At 38.7% G+C, this 19,756-nt stretch overlaps 1 protein-coding gene across 4 annotated transcripts in view; it reads left to right on the top strand.

The window, feature by feature from the left end:
• PSEN1 (presenilin 1) overlaps positions 1-19,756 on the top strand; it is an 83,341-nt gene that overhangs the window by 21,825 nt on the left and 41,760 nt on the right. For all 4 annotated transcript variants that reach the window (XM_059055875.2, XM_067028196.1, XM_067028197.1 and 1 more), the window contains 2 exons: positions 10,879-11,132; positions 13,470-13,611. In XM_059055875.2, coding sequence (XP_058911858.1) covers positions 10,879-11,132; positions 13,470-13,611 — 396 coding nt within the window. The remainder of the gene's footprint in view (positions 1-10,878; positions 11,133-13,469; positions 13,612-19,756) is intronic.

Genomic DNA, 19,756 nt, shown 5'->3' with positions numbered 1-19,756 from the left:
CCGCCTGCTGATGCAGGGGTCACGGGTTCGTGCCCCGGTCCGGGAAGATCCCACATGCCGCGGAGCAACTGGGCCCGTGAGCCATGGCCGCTGAGCCTGTGCGTCCGGAGCCTGTGCTCCGCAACGGGAGAGGCCACAACAGTGAGAGGCCCGCATACCGCAAAAAAAAAAAAAAAAAAAAACAACCCACATAATGTACAATACCAAGAGTGAACCCTAAAGCTAACTGTGGACTTTGGGTGATAATGAGGTGTCAGTGTAGATTTGTTGATTGTAAAATGTACCACTTTAGTGTAGGATGTTGATGGGGGAAGACCGTGTGGGGCAAGGGGTGTAGGGTGTATGGGAACTCTTTGTACTTTCTGCCAAGTTTTGCCGTGAACCTAAAACTGCTCTAAAAAATAAAGTTTTTTTTTTTAATTAAGAAAGAAATGAGCTACTAAGCCACACACACACAGAGACCTTTATGTTCTTATCTTTTAGAAATATATACTGAAATATTTATGAAGGAAATGATACGTCTGAGTTTGGCTCAAAATAATACTGGGGGCAAAGTGGGTGGGAAAACAAACAGAATAAGATTAACCATGAGATGACAATAATTGAAGCTGGTCAAGTGCACGTGGAGCTTCATTATATACTTCTGACAGTATTTGCTTTAACTTTTTCCATAGTAAAAAGTTTGGTTTTAATTAGCCTTAAAAATAATGCCTAAGTCGTCATTCTAATATTTAGCCAAGATTTTTCATTTTGGAAATCCCTCAGTAGTTCTAGTGTCACCTTCCTAATGTGATAGTTTTCAAAGGCTCTACACACCTCTTTGCGAAAAACACTTCTTAAACATTCACTTTTTAAAAAAAAATATTTATTTATTTAGGGACTTCCCTGGTGACGCAGTGGTTAAGAATCCGCCTGCCAATGCAGGGGACACGGGTTCAAGCCCTGGTCCAGGAAGATCCCACATGCTGCAGAGCAGCTAAGCCTGTGCACCACAACTACTGAGCCTGCACGAGCCCGCGAGCCACAACTACTGAGCCCGCATGCCACAACTACTGAATCCTGTGCCCCTAGAGCCTGTGCTCCACAACAAGAGAAGCCACAGCAATGAGAAGCCCTCACACCACAATGAAGAGTAGCCTCCACTCACCACAACTAGAGAAAGCCCGTGCTCTCAGCAACCAAGACCCAGTGCAGCCATAAATGAATGAATGAATGAATATATATATATATATATATATATATATATTTTTTTTTTTTTTTTTTTTTGGCTGCACTGGGTCCTAGCTGCAGCATGCAGGATCCTTTAGTTGTGATGTGTGGACTTTTAGTTGTGGCACGTGGACTTCTTAGTTGTGGCATGTGGACTCCTAGTTGCGGCATGAAGACTTTTTAGTTGCGGCATGCAGACTCTTAGTTGCAGCATGCATGCAGGATCTAGTTTCCCGACCAGGGATCAAACCCAGGCTCCCCTGCACTGGGAGCATGGAGTCCTACCCACTGGACCACCAGGGAAGTTCCTAGAAAAACACTTTTTAAAAAACAGCTTTATTGAAGTATAATTGTTACACAGTGAACTGCACATATTTAAAGTATACACTTTGATCAGTTTTGACATATATTTGTACCCTGGAAACCACCACCACAGTCACAATAATGAATATAACCATTGCACCTAAAAGTTTCCTCATGCTCCCTTGTAATCTCTCCCTCCTGTCCCTCCCCAGCTGCTGTCTATTCCCAGGGAACCACTGATCAGATTTTTGTCACTGTATTCTAGTTTTCATTTCGTAGAATATTATATAAATGAAATCATATGGTACATACTCTTTTGAAAGGCTTTTTCATTCAGTATAACTCCTTCTAGTCAAGATTCATCAGTCTTATAGCATGTGGCAGTAGTTCCTTTTTATTGCTGTGTTGTAGTCCGTTATATAGATATACCACAGGTTTTTTTGTTTGTTTTGTTTTTTTTATCCCTTCACTTGCTCATGGGTATTTGCATTGTTTCTGGTTTTGGGTTATTACAAATAAGGCTGTTGTGGATGTTTGTGTACAGATCTTTGAATAGACATAATTCTTTCATTTATTTTGAGTAAATACCTAAGAGTAGAACATGATCCAATGTAGAAGGTGTATATTTAGTTTTTTAAGATACTGTCAAACAGTTTTCCAAACTGGTTGTATAATTTTGCACCAGCAGCATATGAGAGTTCCAGTTCCTCCACATCCTCATCAGCCCTTGGTACAGTCAGTCTTTTCAGTTTCTCAGCCATTCTAGTGGGTGGGTACTAATATCATTGTGGTTTTAGTTTGCATTTCTCTGGATAATTTATGTTAAGTATCTCTTCATGTGCTTGTCATCCTAATATCTTTGGTGAAGTATCTGTTCAAATCTCTTCCTCAATTTTTAAATTGGGTTGTTTGTTTTCTTTTTCTTTCTTGTTTTTTTGGAGGGGGTTGTTTTATTGAGTTTTTTTTTTTTTTGAGTTTTGAGAGTTCTTTATATATGCCAAATACAAGTCCTCTATGATATATATGATTTGCACACATTTTCTCCCAGTCTATGGCTTGTCTTTTTATTTTCTTAACAGTGTTTTTTAAAGAGCAGAAATAGATCAGTTCAAATATTGATAAAGTCCCTTTTATCTATTTTTCCTTTTGTGGATCTTTTTTTTCTTTATGTCATACCTGAGAAATCTTGCTTAACTCAAGTTCTCAAAAGTTTTTTCTTACATTACTTTCTTTTGGAAACTGTAGTTTTAGGTTTTACATTTAGGTCTGTATTGTAAGTATAATTTTTTGTATATGGTATGAGGTATGGATCACAGTTCACTTTTCTCCATTTGGATATCCAGTTGTTTCAGCGTCATTTGTTAAAAAAGACTATCCTTTCTCCACTGAACTGCCTTTGCACCTTTGGGAAAAATCAGCTGTCCATATGTGTCAGGCTGTTTCTGGGCTCTCTGTTTTGTCTATTTGTGCCAATATTACATTTTTTGATAACCATAACTGGATAAGAAGTCTTGTGGCATTAGTTCTCCAACTTTCAAAGTTGTTTTGGATATCTTAGGTCCTTTATTTCCATATTAACTTAATAAACATTTCTACAGAAAAGCCAATTGAGGTTGCATTGAACCTTCAGATCACTCGGCAGCGGGGTGGGGGGGTGGCGTTGGTAGAATTGACACGTTAACAATATTGACTCTTTCAATCCATGAATACACTGTATAGCTCTACATTTATCAAATATTTAGGTCTTTAAAAAAATTATTTTAATTGTGCTAAATGACATGACATAAATTTTAAAATTTACCATCTTAACCATTTTTAAGTGTACAGTTCAGTAGTGTTAAATATATTCACATTGTGGCACAGTAGATTTCTAGAACTTTTTCAACTTGCAAAACTGATATTCTGCACCTATTGAACAACTCCCTATTTCCCCATCCCCACAGCCCCTAGCAACCATGGTTATACTTTTTTTGGAGTTGGACTACTTTAGATACTTCATGTAAGTGGAATCATGCAGTATTTGTCTTTTTGTGACTTGCTTATTTCACAGTATAATGTCCTCAAGATTCATCCATGTTTTAGCAAGTGACACGATTTCCTTCTCTTTTAAGGCTGGATAATATTCCATTGTACATATGTATCACATTTCCTTTATCTGTCTATTGATAGACATTTGAGTTTCTTCTGTCTCCTGGCTCTTGTGAATAATGCTGCAGTGATCATGGGTGCACAAATATCTCTTTGAGATACTGCTTTTAATTCTTTTGGATATGTACCTAGAAGTGGGGTTGCTGAATCATATGACAATTCTGTTTTTAATTTTTTTGAGGAACCTGCATACTATTTCCTATAGCAGCTGTACCATTTTACATTCCCGCCAACAGGGCTTCAATTTCTCTGCACCCTTGCTAATACTTGTTGTTTTCTGTTTTTTTGGTAGTAGCCATCCTAATGCATATAAGATATCTCATTTTAGTTTTCATTTGAATTTCTCTGATGAATAGTGATATTGAGCATCTTTTCTTATGCTTGTTGGCCATTTGTATATATTCTTTGGAGAAATGTCTATTCAAGTCTTTTGCCATTTTAAAATCAGATTATTTGTTTCTTTGTTGTTAAATTTTAGGAGTTCTTTATATATTCTGGATATTAACCTATTATCAGGTATGTAATTTGCAAACATTTTCTTCCATTCTGTGGTTGCCTTTTTACTCTGTTGATTGTTTCTTTGGTGCACAGAAGTTTTAAAGTTTGATGTAGTCCCATTTGTCAATTTTTGCTTTTGGTCTTTAATTTCTCTTAGCAATATTTTATAGTTTTCAGTGTACACATATATTTGGGGTTCCTTAAGACCATGCTCAGGTTCAGTGATTAGGTAGTAGAAGGACCCACAGATCTCAGAAAAGCCATTATACTCACTGTTACAGTTTATTACAGTGAAAAGGCAAAGACTAAAGTTAGCTACAGAAAAAGGCACAAAGGGCAAGGATCCAGGAGACACCAGGCCCAAGCTTCCAGTTGTCCTCTCCCAATGGAGTCATGCAAATGGTGCTTAATTCTCCCAGGAACAGAGTGAGACAACATGCATGGAGTATTGCTCACCAGGGAAGCATACTTGAGCCTTGGTATCCAGGAGTTTTATTGGGGGTTGGTCATGTAGACATGTCTGAACATAGTTCTGTAGCCCCTCCTAAGGTCAAGCAGATACCATGTGGCCCAAGATTCCCACATTGTTAACAATGTGACCCAAGGCCTCAAGTAAACAGAAACACTCTTAACAGGCAACCTATTCCAAGGGCTTAGAGGTTATCTCCTAGGAAGCAGACCAGATCTTTCTTTGGCATGTGCAGGATTTGGACACCCCTGACCTGCTGAGTTAATCCTTTACAGTACCAAAGCCCTTTCACATCTTTTCATCCTTCAGGTCTCAGCCCAAATGTCACTTCCTCAGAAAGATATTCTCTGGTCACATTACTTGAAAGTAGTCCCATTCTATGTATTTATCACATCACTCTATTATAGTACTATTCCAATCTGTAATTATCTTGTTTATTATCTGTCTTCCCCTGCTTGAAATCATTTCATGAGGGCAGTCTTGTTGACTGCTATGTCCTTGTACATAGCTGGCATTCACTTTTTTAAATTAATAAGTTTTTTGTTTGTTTTTTTTTTGTGGTACGCGGGCCTCTCACTGTTGTGGCCTCTACCGTTGTGGAGCACAGGCTCCAGACGCGCAGGCTCAGCGGCCACGGCCCACGGGCCCAGCCGCTCCCTGGCATGTGGGATCTTCCCGGACTGGGGCACGAACCCATGTCCCCTGCATTGGCAGGCGGACCCTCAACCACTGCACCACCAGGGAAGCCCTAAATTAATAAGTTTTAACTAAAACAAAGTACCATAAGCCAAATAGAAAGATGACAAAGGATATGAATACTTAGTTCATTAAAAAAAATACTCATCTTTTCTAATAATAAGAGATGTAAAAGTTAAAATTACACTGAGATCCCATATTTTAATACCTATCAGACTGGTATAAATTCAGGCCTCTCATAGTTTACTATGTTGACAAGGGCTTGTTGAAACAGGCACTCTCCTGCATTGCTTAGACTTTAAACTGGTACAACCCATAAAGAGGGCTATTTGGCAATATAAATCAGGATTTCAAATGCATGTATACTTTGACCCCATACTTTTACTTTTACTTCAGGGAATTTATCCTGCAAATATGCCCCCATACACGTGAAGTAACTGACAGGGGGCATTCATTGCAGCAGTGTTTGGAACGGCAAAAAGTTGGAAACAAGTTTAATGTCCATCATTAGGGGATTGGCCTATAAATTATATATTCATATACTGACTATACAGCTGGCTAAAAAAAAATTTTTTTTTAGAGAATAAGGATATTCTTTACTGGTGTGTGAAAAACTCTCTAAGATACATAGTTCAAAAAAGAAAGCAAGGTAGAGGACAGTGCATTTATTTACTGTGTACCTTTTTATACTCCCTGGCTTTAGAACCATATGTATGTTTTACCTGTTTAAATAAATAAATTATACTTTGAAAGATAATAGTATGGTTATTTAAAAAAATAGTATCTGAAGTATTACTATAAAGATGAAGGGGTGTGTGTGTGTGTGTGTGTGTGTGTGTGTGTGTGTGTGTGTGTGTGTATGTGTATGTGTGAGAGGGAGAGAGAGAGAGAAACAGTGCTGTAGTATCCCGCATCAGCTCCAGGGGCGGGGCAGGGTGGGGTGCGCTAATGTGCATCATAAACCGGAACATCCAGTAGAGTACCATAAACAAGCATTTTATGATTGCCGCTTTCATGCTAGGCTCACCCAGTTACAGCTCACGTAGCCTGGTAGGACAGCTGTGGTGCCAAAGCAAGAACTCAGGTTTTGAAGCAAGAGACTTGGATTTGATTCCTGCCTCTGCTGTTTTCTGGCTGGGAGATTTTGGACCAGTTGCTTTAGTGTTCATCTGCCAAAACCTTCCAACATATGAAAAGAATAAATGAATGATGTGAGAGTGCTTTGTAAATTATATAAGTACTTTATTATCAATTATATAATACTAAATTATATAAATGCTTTGTAAATACTATATAAAGGGAGCTGTTATTACTTGCATTTTAGTTTATATTGAACATTAATCAGCCCATCAAGTTGGTCGTAATTGTATTGCTGAGTATTAGTCACAAACATAACCTTCTTGGCATATGACGTAGTCACCTCCTTCTAAGAATGTAGAAGTATGAATTCCCTCAACCCTCCTGCTCCTCAGCTATATCACACTATGCCCCTGTTTTCCAGATCCCACCTTCCTCATAACCATTTCCTTCCTACTGAACGTTAGTGACTTGTGTTTGGCAAAAATTATCTTTCTTGTTGAGTGGTATACATATTTCTATCTTTTGTGCTTTGCATTAGTTTCCTTTCTGCTCCTCATAGGGCTTGAGTCTTCATAAATGTTTTCTCCATGAGGTCAGACTGAGGCAGAGGACACCAGTGCCTTTGTAAGACCAACTTTTCTCTCTCCTTCTATTCTCCGCCATTTATCCCTTACCCTGTTTCATTAATTATCATCTCTCTGTCTTGTATCATCACCCTTTGACTCTAATCCTAATTCTATACTTTGACCTGACAAGTATGCTTAAGTCTCTAAAATAACTTTTTCAAATTTGAATCCCTTCTTTTGTCACTTTTTTTGTTTTTGTTTTTGTTTTGCTTCAAGGAATGGTTGCCTCTAATTTCTCAGTTTCCATTCAATCCCCAGTCCATTATGATTTACGAATAACCTGCTGCTTCTCTCGTTGGTTGTCCTCCCACTCTGTATTTTTCCTTCCACAGCTGTTGTAGTACATTAATGACCAACATGTCCATCTATACTTTCTCCCTGAGATTTCATCCACTTGCATAGCAATGGAAACCAATTACTTCCCCCAACTCTCTTCTGAGCTTGAAATTCTTAACTGCCTTTGGAATTTCCTGCCTGGTTGTAGGTACTTCAGATTCACCTATCTCCCTAACTAAAATCTCTCTCCTCTCCTCTAGCCTGCTCATCTTCTTGTGTTCCCTATATCTGTCAATGCCATCACCACTTTCCTAGTCCCTTATGCCTAAACCTCCAGAGTCATCCTTTACTCCTTCCTGACCATTCACATGTAATTTGCCACAAAGCCCTGCCAATTCCACTTCTGAAATATTCTTCTCATACCTCTCCTATTTTCCGCCGTCACTCAGTCAAGTTTCTTAAACATGAAACATAATCTGCTATGTCACTTCCTCAACCTTAACAATTTTTATGACTTTCTGTTTCCTACAGAACAAAGTCTGAAGTCCCTGGCATGGCAAACAAGGTTCTTTACAACCTGTTCCTAACCTTCCTTTCCTGCCACCAGCCCTGACCACCCTATCCTCCAGCCACCTCAGGAGTACTCACTGATTTTCTGCATAGGCCTGTGCCACTCTACATGTTGTCTCTGACAGGAGCCCATTCACCTTCTGCTCAAGAATTATATCTTTTATGTTGTGTTTCTTTTTTATTTTATTTTATTCTTAGTTTTTTATTGACATATAGTTGATTTACAATGTTGTGTTAGTTTCAGGTGTATAGCAAAGTGATTGTTATACATATATATTTTTTTCTTTTTCAGATTATTTTCCATTGTGGTTTATTACAGGGTATTGAATGTAGTTCCCTGTGCTATACAGTAGGACTTCGTAGTTTATCTGTTTTATATATAGTAGTTTGTATCTGCTAATCCCAAACTCCTAATTTATCCCTCCTCCACCCCCTTTCCCCTTTGGTAACCATAATTTTGTTTTCTATGTCTGTGGGTTTGTTTCTGTTTTATAAATATGTTCATTTGTATCATATTTTAGATTCTGCATATAAGTGAGATCATATGATACTTGTCTTTCTGATTTACTTCACTTTGTGTGATAATCTCTAGGTCCATCCATGTTGCTGCAAATGGCATTATTTCATTCTTTTTTATGGCTGAGTAATATTCCAGTGTGTGTGTGTGTGTGTGTGTGTGTGTGTGTGTGTGTGTGTGTTGCATATACGTATATGCCACATCTTCTTTACCCATTCATTAGTTGATGTACATTTAGGTTGCATCCATATCTTGGTTATTGTAAATAGTGCTGCTGTGAACATTGGGGTGCATGTGTCTTTTCAAATTAGAGTTTTGTCTGGATATATGCCCAGGAGTGGGATTGCTGGATCATATGGCAACTCTATTTTTAGTTTTTCAAGGAACCTCCAGACTGTTTTCCATAGTGGCTGCACCAATTTACATTCCCACCATATGTTGCCTTTCTTGATCATACAAAATTAATCAGTCCTGTAGCACTTTGTTCACATCTCTAGTATAGTATTTCTCCTATGTTAAAACTATCTCATGAGCTACTTAAGGACAGCACCTAGATCTTTTTAATTTCAGTATTGCCACAGCAGAATACCTGGAATATAGAATTCCGATTACTTGTGGAATGAATAAATTGAAAGTCAAAGGAAAGAGAAAGCCTACATTGAGTGCGCAGAACCTCCATGTTGTCTTGTGAGTGGCACATTGAGAGGGCGTTAAAAACTTGATTTCTGCAGTCTGGCACACCTGGGTTCAAACCACTTCTGTAACACTTACTAGCCTTGCCTGTAAAGTGGTGATGATGAGGTGGCTGTGAGAATTAAATGTAAAACACATCTCAGGGCTCCCCTGGTGGCCTTGTGGTTGAGACTCTGCATTCTCACTGCCAAGGGCACAGATTCAGTCCCTGGTCGGGGAACTAAGATCCTGCAAGCCGTGCAGTGCAGCCAAAAACCAAAAAAGGACATATCACAATCCGTAGTACCTGTAATAATTTTAAGCTATTATTAAGCATGTTATGTATTTTTATTGAATAATAGTACTCCTCTGTAGTGATACTTGGTTAAACTCTAGTCAAAAATGAGGTACAAGAGTGGCATGTTCTCACATGAGCTTCCTGAGAGAACCCTGTCTTAACCAAGCTGATTTTATCTTATCAGCAACAGTGACTATCAGTCTACTTCCATCTCCTGTTTTATTTAATTCTCTGTTATTTTTCTCCTTTTGTCTTATTATTTTTATTTTGCTGTTGTTGTTAGTGCTCTTGGGATTCATTCTACCCTTTACAAAAAGTGAGTTTTAGATACAGTAATACCAAAAAGGAAACTGAACTTGAAGAATAGGAAAGGATAAACCCAGGATAAGGATGAAGTTAACAAAGTGGTGGTTAGGTTAAGAGGAAAGTAGAATCTAAGGAAGTTCTACGTCCATTCCTTTATTCATCACATATTTATTGTCTCTTCCTCTATACAGGGCAAGATGGAAATGGGGTGGGGATAGGGTGGGAGGGCATCAGAATTAAGGCCTAGTTTCTCTCTGTAAAGGTTTTTTTTTTAATTGAATATTTTTTTGAGATAACTGTAGATGGTAAGAAATAATACCAAGAGATCCCTTATAAATCACTTCAAGGATTTTTAAGTCTTATTAATAATGAAGGTGAGGGACTTCCCCGGTGGTGCAGTGGTTAAGAATCTGCCTGCCAATGCAGGGGACACGGGTTTGAGCCCTGGTTCGGGAAGACCCCACATAATGCAGAGCGACTAAGCAACTAAACCCATGCACCACAACTACTTAGCCTGCACTCCAGAGCCCGTGAGTCACCGCTGCTGAGCCCACACGCCACAACTACTGAAGCCTGCGCACCTAGAGCCCGTGCTCTGCAACAAGAGATGCCACCGCAATGAGAAGCCCACACACCGCAACGAAGAGTAGCCCCCACTCACCACAACTAGAGAAAGCCCGCGTGCAGCAACAAAGACCCAATGCAGCCAAAAATAAATAAATAAATATATATATATATTTAAAAAAAGAATGAACGTGAGATAGTTCCTTGTATAACTGACATGAAACCACAGGTAGAAAACATTTCATGATTTTGAAAACGGTGAGCGTACTCTGCTTGCAGCTGCTGCAAGTAAAGAAGGCTTCATGCAGGTGTCGTTTTTTAAGTCAAACCTCAAAGGAGGAGTACAATTGTATTAGGTTGAGAATGGAAGGTGAGAATGAGATAAGCCACAAGCCAGGTGAAAGGGAGGACCTGGGTTCCTTCAGTGGACAATGGTAAATAATCTTGGCTTTTAAACTGCATACTTCTTGTAAATTGATTCTTTCTTGCCTCAGGTTTTTGGAACTCATGTAATAATGGGCCTATTGATAATCTCGGGCCTGTTGATAATGTCGGGTCTAATCATTAAATTTTCTGTTTTCGATACAGACCACCTTGATTCTACTGGGAGTCGAATTTACTGAACAAGTCTCTCTTGTGCTTTTAGAATGACAATAGAGAGCGGCAGGAGCACGGCAGTGAGAGGCGGAGGCATGGCAACTCTGAGTCGTTATCCAATGGCCGAGCCCCCGGTAACTCGCAGCAGGTGGTGGAACAAGAGGAAGAGGAAGATGAGGAGCTGACGTTGAAATACGGCGCCAAACATGTGATCATGCTCTTTGTCCCCGTGACTCTCTGTATGGTGGTGGTCGTGGCCACCATCAAATCAGTCAGCTTTTATACCCGGAAGGATGGGCAGCTGTACGTATGAGTGTTGTGTATCATTATGCTCAAGGCCACCATAGCTGTCCTTCATAGTGTGTCATCACCACCTTGAAGGCCTCTGCACTGAAGGGACATGAAGGCTAGAGAGTCCATCCTCTCTGATGGCCAGAAGCAGATGATGCTTTAAGTAGAGAAAACGAAAGCTTCAGAATTATATTTTTTATGTGGTGTCCCTAGATAGGGTTGAACTTATTTGGAATTGAACAGTTGAGTAGTGATTTTGCCACCTCAGGGCCACTGGGCCCATTGTTCTTCTCCCTGGAATGTTCTTTTCCTTTTCTAACTTTGGTGGGTTAATTCCTATCATCCTTCTCATCTTGGCTTAAATGTTGAGTCCTAAAAGATAACTTCCCTGATCCTCCTTACAGAATTAGGTCCTTCCTGGTATCCTTTCTCATAGCAACCTGTTCTTTCTTCACTTGTTACAATATGCAAGTATATACTTATTTTCATTATTTAATGCTTGGTTTCCTTCTGTACTATGAGGCCTGTGAGGGCACTTTGTTTCCAGGGTGAGGTATGTAATAAATGCTCAGCAAAAAAAAAAGTTGTTCAGTGAAAGGATGAAGAAATAATGCAGGCTGGCACTAAGTGTTTGCGGAACTGTCATGTAGATTTCTCTGGTGCTGTTGGTGTCTAAGAAAAATGCTTTGATTCAGATGTCACCTAGTTCTGTCTCTAGGACTCTTGTGGGGCTCAAAAAGTTTTAAATGAATTTCGAAATTGGCAAGTGTCTGGAAAACTCTGTGGGGTTCTGAAAGCCAAGCTTTTAACCGTTTGGGAGAAAGGGTAAGACAGTGAGTGAAGGACAGGGATTGGAAACAGTAACCAAAAGAGGTTGGGGAATATTTTCTCTGTAAGTTAGAGTTAGGTTTGGCTGCATATTAAAGAACAGGGGTTAGCAAGCTATGCCCCACAGGCCAGATCTGCCTGCCACCTCCTTTTGTAAATGAAGTTTTATTGGAATGCCGCCATGTCCATTCGTTTATATATTGTCTACGGCTGCTTTCATACTACAGTGGCAGAGTTGAGTGGTTGCAACAGAGACCATATGACACACAAAGCTTAAAACATTTACTCTCTAGTTTTTTACAGAAAGTTTGCTGAGCCCATTATAGAAAATCAAAACAGGGAATTCCCTGGCGGTCCAGTGGTTAGGACTCGGTGCTTCCACTGCCGGGGCCCGGCTTCAATCCCTGGTTGAGAAACTAAGATCCAGCAAGCCGTGTGGCGCGGCCAAAAGAAAGAAAATCAAAACAACTGGTTTGAATGATGCACGTATTTTCTCTCTCTCCCACAGGGTAGTAGTAGTTCAGATTGTGTAGTGGCTTCTCTTCATCAAGGACTGAGGCTCCTTTGTCCCTTCTTTTTTGGCTTCTACCCTCTAGGTTATTTCGGGGTCCAGTATTGGTGCTGGAGCCCCAGTCTTCATTCAGACAGCAGGAAGGAGTGGGGGAGAAAAGGACATGAGACGTGACTCTCAGCAGAACTAACTCCTCCCTTAGAAGTTCCACACAACGCATCTGCCTATAACTCATTGGCCATTACTTATTCTCATGGCCACACATAACTGTAGGGGAGGCAGAAATAAAGTCTTCTACTGGTAACATTGGTACCTGGGATAAAAGTGTTTTCATGTGAATGAGAAGCAAGGGCAAGCTGGATATGTGACATTATCTCAAGACAACTTCAGTTGCAGTCACCATACAGATGAAGGATAATTATCAGCCATTTTACCTTCCTCTGACAACCACTTGTAGCCTAGGTAGTTTATGGCAGAATCTGGTACTTTTTTTTTTTTTTTAATGTTTTTGGAGTATAGTTGCTTTACAATGTTGTGTGTTAGTTTCTGCTGTACAGCAGAGTGAATCAGCTATACATATACATGTATCCCCCCTTTTTTGGATTTCCTTCCCATTTAGGTCACTACAGAGCACTGAGTAGAGTTCCCTGTGCTGTGTAGTAGGTTCTCATTGGTGATCAGAATCTGGTACTTTAACAAATCACTAATAAGCTGTGGAGAAAGAACATTTGATGAGGTAATTATTTCGGTATAAATCATCCACTAGATGGAGCCAGTGTGTGGCTCACATAGGTCCACCTCCATATTTTAACTATCTCCTTTTATTTTGAAGGCCTTATTTTAGCATATAGCTATCTTTACTAGGTTAAAAACTATTGGTTAGATTGATGAGATGGAAAAAAGTGACTTCTATCAGTTGAATCAAGGAAATAAAACTGGTGTTGGAGAGCATGTAGTTTGGAATCTCCATTAACGCTTACCTGGGGCTTTTGTGTTTTATTTTATTTTAGAATCTATACGCCATTCACAGAAGACACCGAGACTGTGGGGCAGAGAGCCCTGCACTCAATTCTGAATGCTGCTATCATGATCAGCGTCATTGTCATCATGACTATTCTCCTGGTGGTTCTATATAAATACAGGTGCTATAAGGTGAGCGTGAGACGCAGAGCTTTGCTTTCCACCATCTTCTTTTCATGGTTGGGTTTTGTTGTCACCTTACTTGGTCTAATAAAGAAAAAGGTCTCATATTCTAGAACTAAGTTAATTTTAAGTTTCCCCCCTCATTTGTGGAACATTTAAAAAATACAAAAAGGCATAAATGAAAAACAAATGTTTTCATATAATATCACACTCTAAATGGTTTTAACGTTTTGATTTGCTGTATACTTCGGACATTCCAGAAGGATATATCCTGAACCTTTGTGAATTCCCTCATTGACAGATAGCGCTGTATCATATAATTGTCCCCATAAAATAACGTATAACTACGAAAATTCAGATTCTCAACTTGAGTGCAGAACAGCAAAGCCACCTTCAGCTGCTGTTGTTAAACTCATTGGTGACTGGCCGAATTCCCGGTTCTAAATTCGTAGATGTCCATTCCCTCTCTCTCTCCTGCAGGAACACAAATTCTTTGCTTGGGAAACAAAGGCAAGGGAGGTTGTGCAGGAAAGACACAGGTCCAGCCCTCCAAGCCTCTGGTCCCCTCCCTCACTCTCTACCTAAGTGACTTGCTTGTGAATTTCAGCTACCTGGCACGTGTTTCAGATTCATGCCTCAGAAAAAGGACAAATTATTACAGGTCATGAACCTTTAGGCTCATTCTCAAATAAAAGAAATATTAACTTTTCAAATATTGAATTTTACTCTCTTTTTAGTATTTACCTCTGTATATTCTTTAACATGGTTAAAATCAAATGCATAATCAGCATGTGTCCTTTTTTAAGTTTTACTTTGGCATAAGCACTTTCCATATAAATTATTAGCAAATATGTCTAATGGTTACATAATATTTGACTCTATGAGTGTATTGTAATTCACTTCCCCTAATTTGGACATTTAAGTTGTTTCCAGATTTTCGCTCTTCTAAAAAACAATGAATGTCTTTATGCATAGAACTTTTCCATTTTTCAAATTATTTCCTTAGGGTAAAATCCTAGGCACAGAATTTCTGGAGCAAATTATCTGCATATTTTTAACTGTCTTGCTATGCAGAATTTTGTTTTCAAGATGATAGTATCAATTTGTACTTAGAAAAAGGCTGTCTTACCACACCTTCATCAGCGTTTAATTTTTAAAAAAAAAAACATGTGCTAACCCTCATAGGCAAAGCAAAAATGTCTTAATTTGCATTTAGTTTATTATTAATAAGATGGAATACCTTTTCAATGTTCACAAACTAAAATTATACAGAGTTTAACCTAGTTTGTTGAGTGGGTGAAAGTATTAACCTAAGTGATGACCATTTGCAGTCTGACATCAGAATCTAGAGACTGAAGACAAAAGATGTGTGTGATGGTGACAGGTAGTGATCAACACTCAGAGAGCCAAAGAGCAAATGATGTAAACCCATGTTGAGAAGCATACTCCTCCCCCTGCTTAAATATGCTCATGTCTCAATTACTTTATCTTTTTTTTTTTCCACCATATATATTTGTTTACATATAAATGTTTACCTGCCAGTTCCATTTCTCTGCCTTATTGGACTTTCTTTGTGACTTGTATCTGGATTATATGCTACTTTGGTTCCTCACATGTTGTTGGGAGTCACCTGGGGTTTTGCCTTCTTTGGTGTTAGGAGACCTCTTTCTGCTTTGCTAGCAGGAACTTAGAGGGCTTCTCCTGGAGCTCATAGTCTTGCTAATGTCCACTTGGGTTGTGTTGAGTTCAGGTGGAGGAGGGTAGTACTGGAGGGAAAAAGTGGTAAACTCATTGCTGGCCTCCTGGTACTTCTGACTCCCCAGCCTACTGGCAGCTGCACGCATTCGATCCAGGTTTTGTAGTTGTATTCGGTAGGTAGAACTAGAACTTATCCTGATGTATTTTTGGTCAGTTTTGTGCATATTTTAGTTAATGCTTCATATTAGACAATCTAAAAGGTTTATACTTAGCTGGATTTCCACATTCACCCATTCATTTTTGTGTTGTTTTCTTTTGCTTTTTAATATTCAAGTCTTAGCAAACACAGCCAATTCTATAGAAACAAGTTGTTAATTTTGACTCCTAGTATAAAAATAAAAGGAGCTTTTGAGTCAGAAATTCAGAAACTTGCCAGGACCTGTTTGGAAATAAGCCCTGAAGATTTGTGTGTCAGTGGTTGATTGTGCAATGTCTCTGAGAAGCACAAGAAGCTAAAAGACCAAACAAACCTTAAAAAGGAAGAAATGGAAAAGGCAGTTAATTATTATATATCATTTTTTATAGATGAAACTGTATAGCTTACTAAAGTCACATGATTTCTGGCCTAGATAGTTCAGTGTTTAGAGGAGATCCTTGCTGTTCTGTACTGAAGCAGGGGCTCTTTTCTTTCAGAGCCTTTAGCACAGGAAAGCTGAACTAGGGATTGTAGCAAGATGAGAAAGGCCTGTTTTACCACCTGATGTTCTAGAAAAAGGGAAGGTGTTAGTTAGTCATCATCAGAAGAGGCTTTGAATTTAGGTAATAATTCAGAAAATCATGACATCAGTGGTTAACCTAAATAAGAAGACCATTTACAACCATTATTACAGGCAGAGGGCTAATATTTTTACCATATGAAGAGCAGTTACAAATAATTAAAATTATGAACCTCCTAATAAGAAATTTTAAAAATCCAAGCAGAAAAATTATGAAGGAAATATAGATGGCCAGGAGAGGGCGAGGGAGAGAGAGGTGTATGTGTGTTTCCTCACTAGCAAAAAATATATATATTAAAATAACAAATTAACATATTTAACTTATTGACTTGGTGAAGGTTAATCAGGCCTTTTTTTGCGAAGTCACTAAGCCAGTATGTATCAATAGTCAGCAATTAGAAAATGTCTGTACACTTTGGTTCTGTATTTTGCTTTCATGATTTATCCCAAAGAGTTACAAATGCTGGAAAATATTTGCATACTAGATATTACTCCTAGCATAAAATATAATTAGAAAAAGAAGGAAAACCCCACAAATTCCATGCATAAGGGAAAAGTTAAATTGTGGGTTCATGCATGTAAATAAACTATTATTTACTCATTTAAAAATCATATTTTAAAAAAATATTTGGTGGGATGAGAATTTGTCTTTAATAAAAAATTAATTTAAAAAGCAGAATGTAGGGCTTCCCTGGTGGCACAGTGGTTGAGAGTCCGCCTGCTGATGCAGGGGACGTGGGTTCGTGCCCTGGTCCGGGAAGATCCCACATGCCGCGGAGCAGCTAGGCCCATGAGCCATGGCCGCTAGGCCTGCGTGTCTGGAGCCTGTGCTCCGCCACGGGACAAAAATAAATAAATAAATAAATAAATTTTCTATTACCTGATTCTAATTTTTTTTAAAGGTCTTTCTTTACATATACAGACAGAAAACATGTCTGAAAGGAAATGTTAATGTCAACTATGGTTCTCATTGGTCAGTGGGAATTGTTTTTTCTTTTAGTGTTTCTGTATTTTCTGTATGTTATAAGCATATGTTACTTTGTATTCAGAAAAATGCTGGTTTTTTTAAAATAAAAAACATTCCCATGTTCCCTTGCCCCTTCTCCCATAAAACAAGGTAAAAAGCATTTCTTAAGAAAGTGGAGGATTTCTGGTACATAATATTTACTCTAGCCCTTAATTTGGAGCTCAGTATGGAATACCAGTGTACATCTCCCACTCTTTAAAGTTTTTCTGTTTTGTAATATTTTATATACTTTTTAGTTTTATAACTTGGATTATTTCTAAAGCTAAGACTTGTGATGGGCTGGGATGCAGGTGGGAAGATTCATTTCTGCTTATTATTTTTTTTGCAGATGAACTAGAGTAAGGACTTCCTTTAGAATATTTTGCTAAAGTTGAAGTACTTAGAGGGAAATGTACAGGTGTCTTCAGTTTACTTTGATATGTATTAAAATGGGCTAATGGGTGGAGCAAGTACAGCAAAATGTGAATAGTAGAATTTTGGTGGTATCTGGGCAGTGGTTCGCTGTGTGTTTGAAAATTTTTAGAATAAAATGTTAGGGGAGGGCTTCCCTGGTGGCGCACTGGTTGTGAGTCTGCCTGCCGATGCAGGGGACGTGGGTTCGTGCCCCGGTCTGGGAGGATCCCACATGCCACGGAGCAGATAAGCCCGTGAGCCATGGCTGCTGGGCCTGTGCGTCCGGAGCCTGTGCCCCGCAAAGGGAGAGGCCACAATGGTGAGAGGCCCGCGTATCACAAAAAAATAAATAAATAAATAAAAAATGTTAGGGGAGGGGATTCCCTGGTGGCGCAGTGGTTAAGAATCCGCCTGCCAATGCAGGGGACACAGGTTCGAGCCCTGGTCTGGGAATATCCCACATGCTGCGGAGCAGCTAAGCCCGTGTGCCACAACTACTGAGGCTGTGCTCTAGAGCCCGCGAGTCACAACTGCTGAAGCCCGTGTGCCACAACTACTGAAGCCCACACACCTAGAACCTGTGCTCTGCAACAAGAGAAGCCACCACAATGAGAAGCCTGCGCCCCGCAACAGGGAGTAGCCCCCGCTCACTACAACTAGAGAAAGCCAGTGTGCAACAGCGAAGACACAATGCAGCCAAAAATTAAATAAATTAATAAATTTTTTAAAAAAAATGTTAGGGGAGGTTTTTATGGAGGAACACCAGATATTAAATTTGTTGTATTCGGATAGTCAATTTAGAATATTTAAATGTCAAAGGAATACCAACTTTAATGTTGTAAAGCCACTCTTTTGACCTTTTCCCAAATTGTAACATTTTATAAAATTGTTTTAAAGAAAGAGAGAATTTTTAAGAAATCTTTTCTTCAAAAGAATTAACAATCACAGATCACCTTGAGTGATCAAAATGGAACCACAAGACAAAATTAACATAGATTCTAGTGTTAACATTAGTAACAACTAGATTTTGATAGTTTAGAGTGAGATAATTGGAACAACTGGATCTGGGAGGTGTGTGGGGGAGATTTTTTTTAAAAAGAAGACAAAATAATATTCTTGATTTGGAGCTTTTCTTTTCTCCTTTTTCTTTAAGGTTTGATTTAGGCTTTTCTGATTAAGAGATATGTTTGGGAAAGTTGTTGATTAAGTAGCTCCTGTCATTAAACGGTAAAGTTCATTGAAAGCATAAAGCATATTATGGGTGTATCTACCTCAAAATAATTTCACTTTTGGTTAAAAATTACCTGACAATTTATCATGCTTCTCCATTCTATTTTTTAAAACCCCAGACTCTTTGGGTTGTATAGTATTTTCCCCAATATACTCATTACATAAAATTACCATAAAATTTTTTTATCTTGTGTAATAGATTATAAAAATCAAGTTTTGGGGACTTCCCTGACGGTCTAGTGGTTAAGACTCCACGCTTCCACTGCAGGGGGCACGGGTTCGACCCCTCGTTGGGAAACTCAGATCCCGCATGCCACATGGCATAGCCAAAGAAATTAATTATTTAATTAATTAAAAATCAAGTTCTGATTCTATCTCTCATATTAATAAGCTGTACATGAGTAATAATGACTAAGATTTATATAGTTCTATATGAATGCATAATATTAATGGACTGACATATAAGTATTAACTTATTAATGAACCAAGTAAAATAAATATAGCATAGCAATACTTATTGAAACCTCAGATTCAATAATACTTATTGAAACCTCAGAATATTCTTTTGTCAAATGGTTATGTAATTTAGAAGACCTATTTTCTCTGTACAGTTAAAGTATGTGTACATAGGTCACTTAACTGAATATCTGATTTTCAATTTTATTGAATTTGATTTATCAATTATTTTATCAATTTATTATCAATTATTTATCAATTTATTGTTTGTTTAAGAAATACATCAAAATTCCTCCATTGAAAATATTGCTGCTTTAAAGTTTAAATGTTAACTGTTGACTCTGTTGATAATTTTTTAAATTGAAGTATAGTTAATTTACAGTATTATATTAGTTTCAGGTATACAGCATAGCGATTCGTTATTTTTACAGATTATACTCCATTAAAAGTTATTACAGGGGCTTCCCTGGTGGCGCAGTGGTTGAGAGTCCGCCTGCCGATGCAGGGGACACAGGTTCGTGCCCCGGTCCGGGAAGATCCCACATGCCGCGGAGCAGCTGGGCCCGTGAGCCAT

This window comes from Kogia breviceps, chromosome 3 (assembly GCF_026419965.1).
Source record: "Kogia breviceps isolate mKogBre1 chromosome 3, mKogBre1 haplotype 1, whole genome shotgun sequence".
Lineage (NCBI taxonomy): Eukaryota > Metazoa > Chordata > Mammalia > Artiodactyla > Physeteridae > Kogia > Kogia breviceps.
The sequence above is the reverse complement of the archived record's forward strand: the minus strand, read 5'-3'. Positions and strand labels throughout refer to the sequence as shown.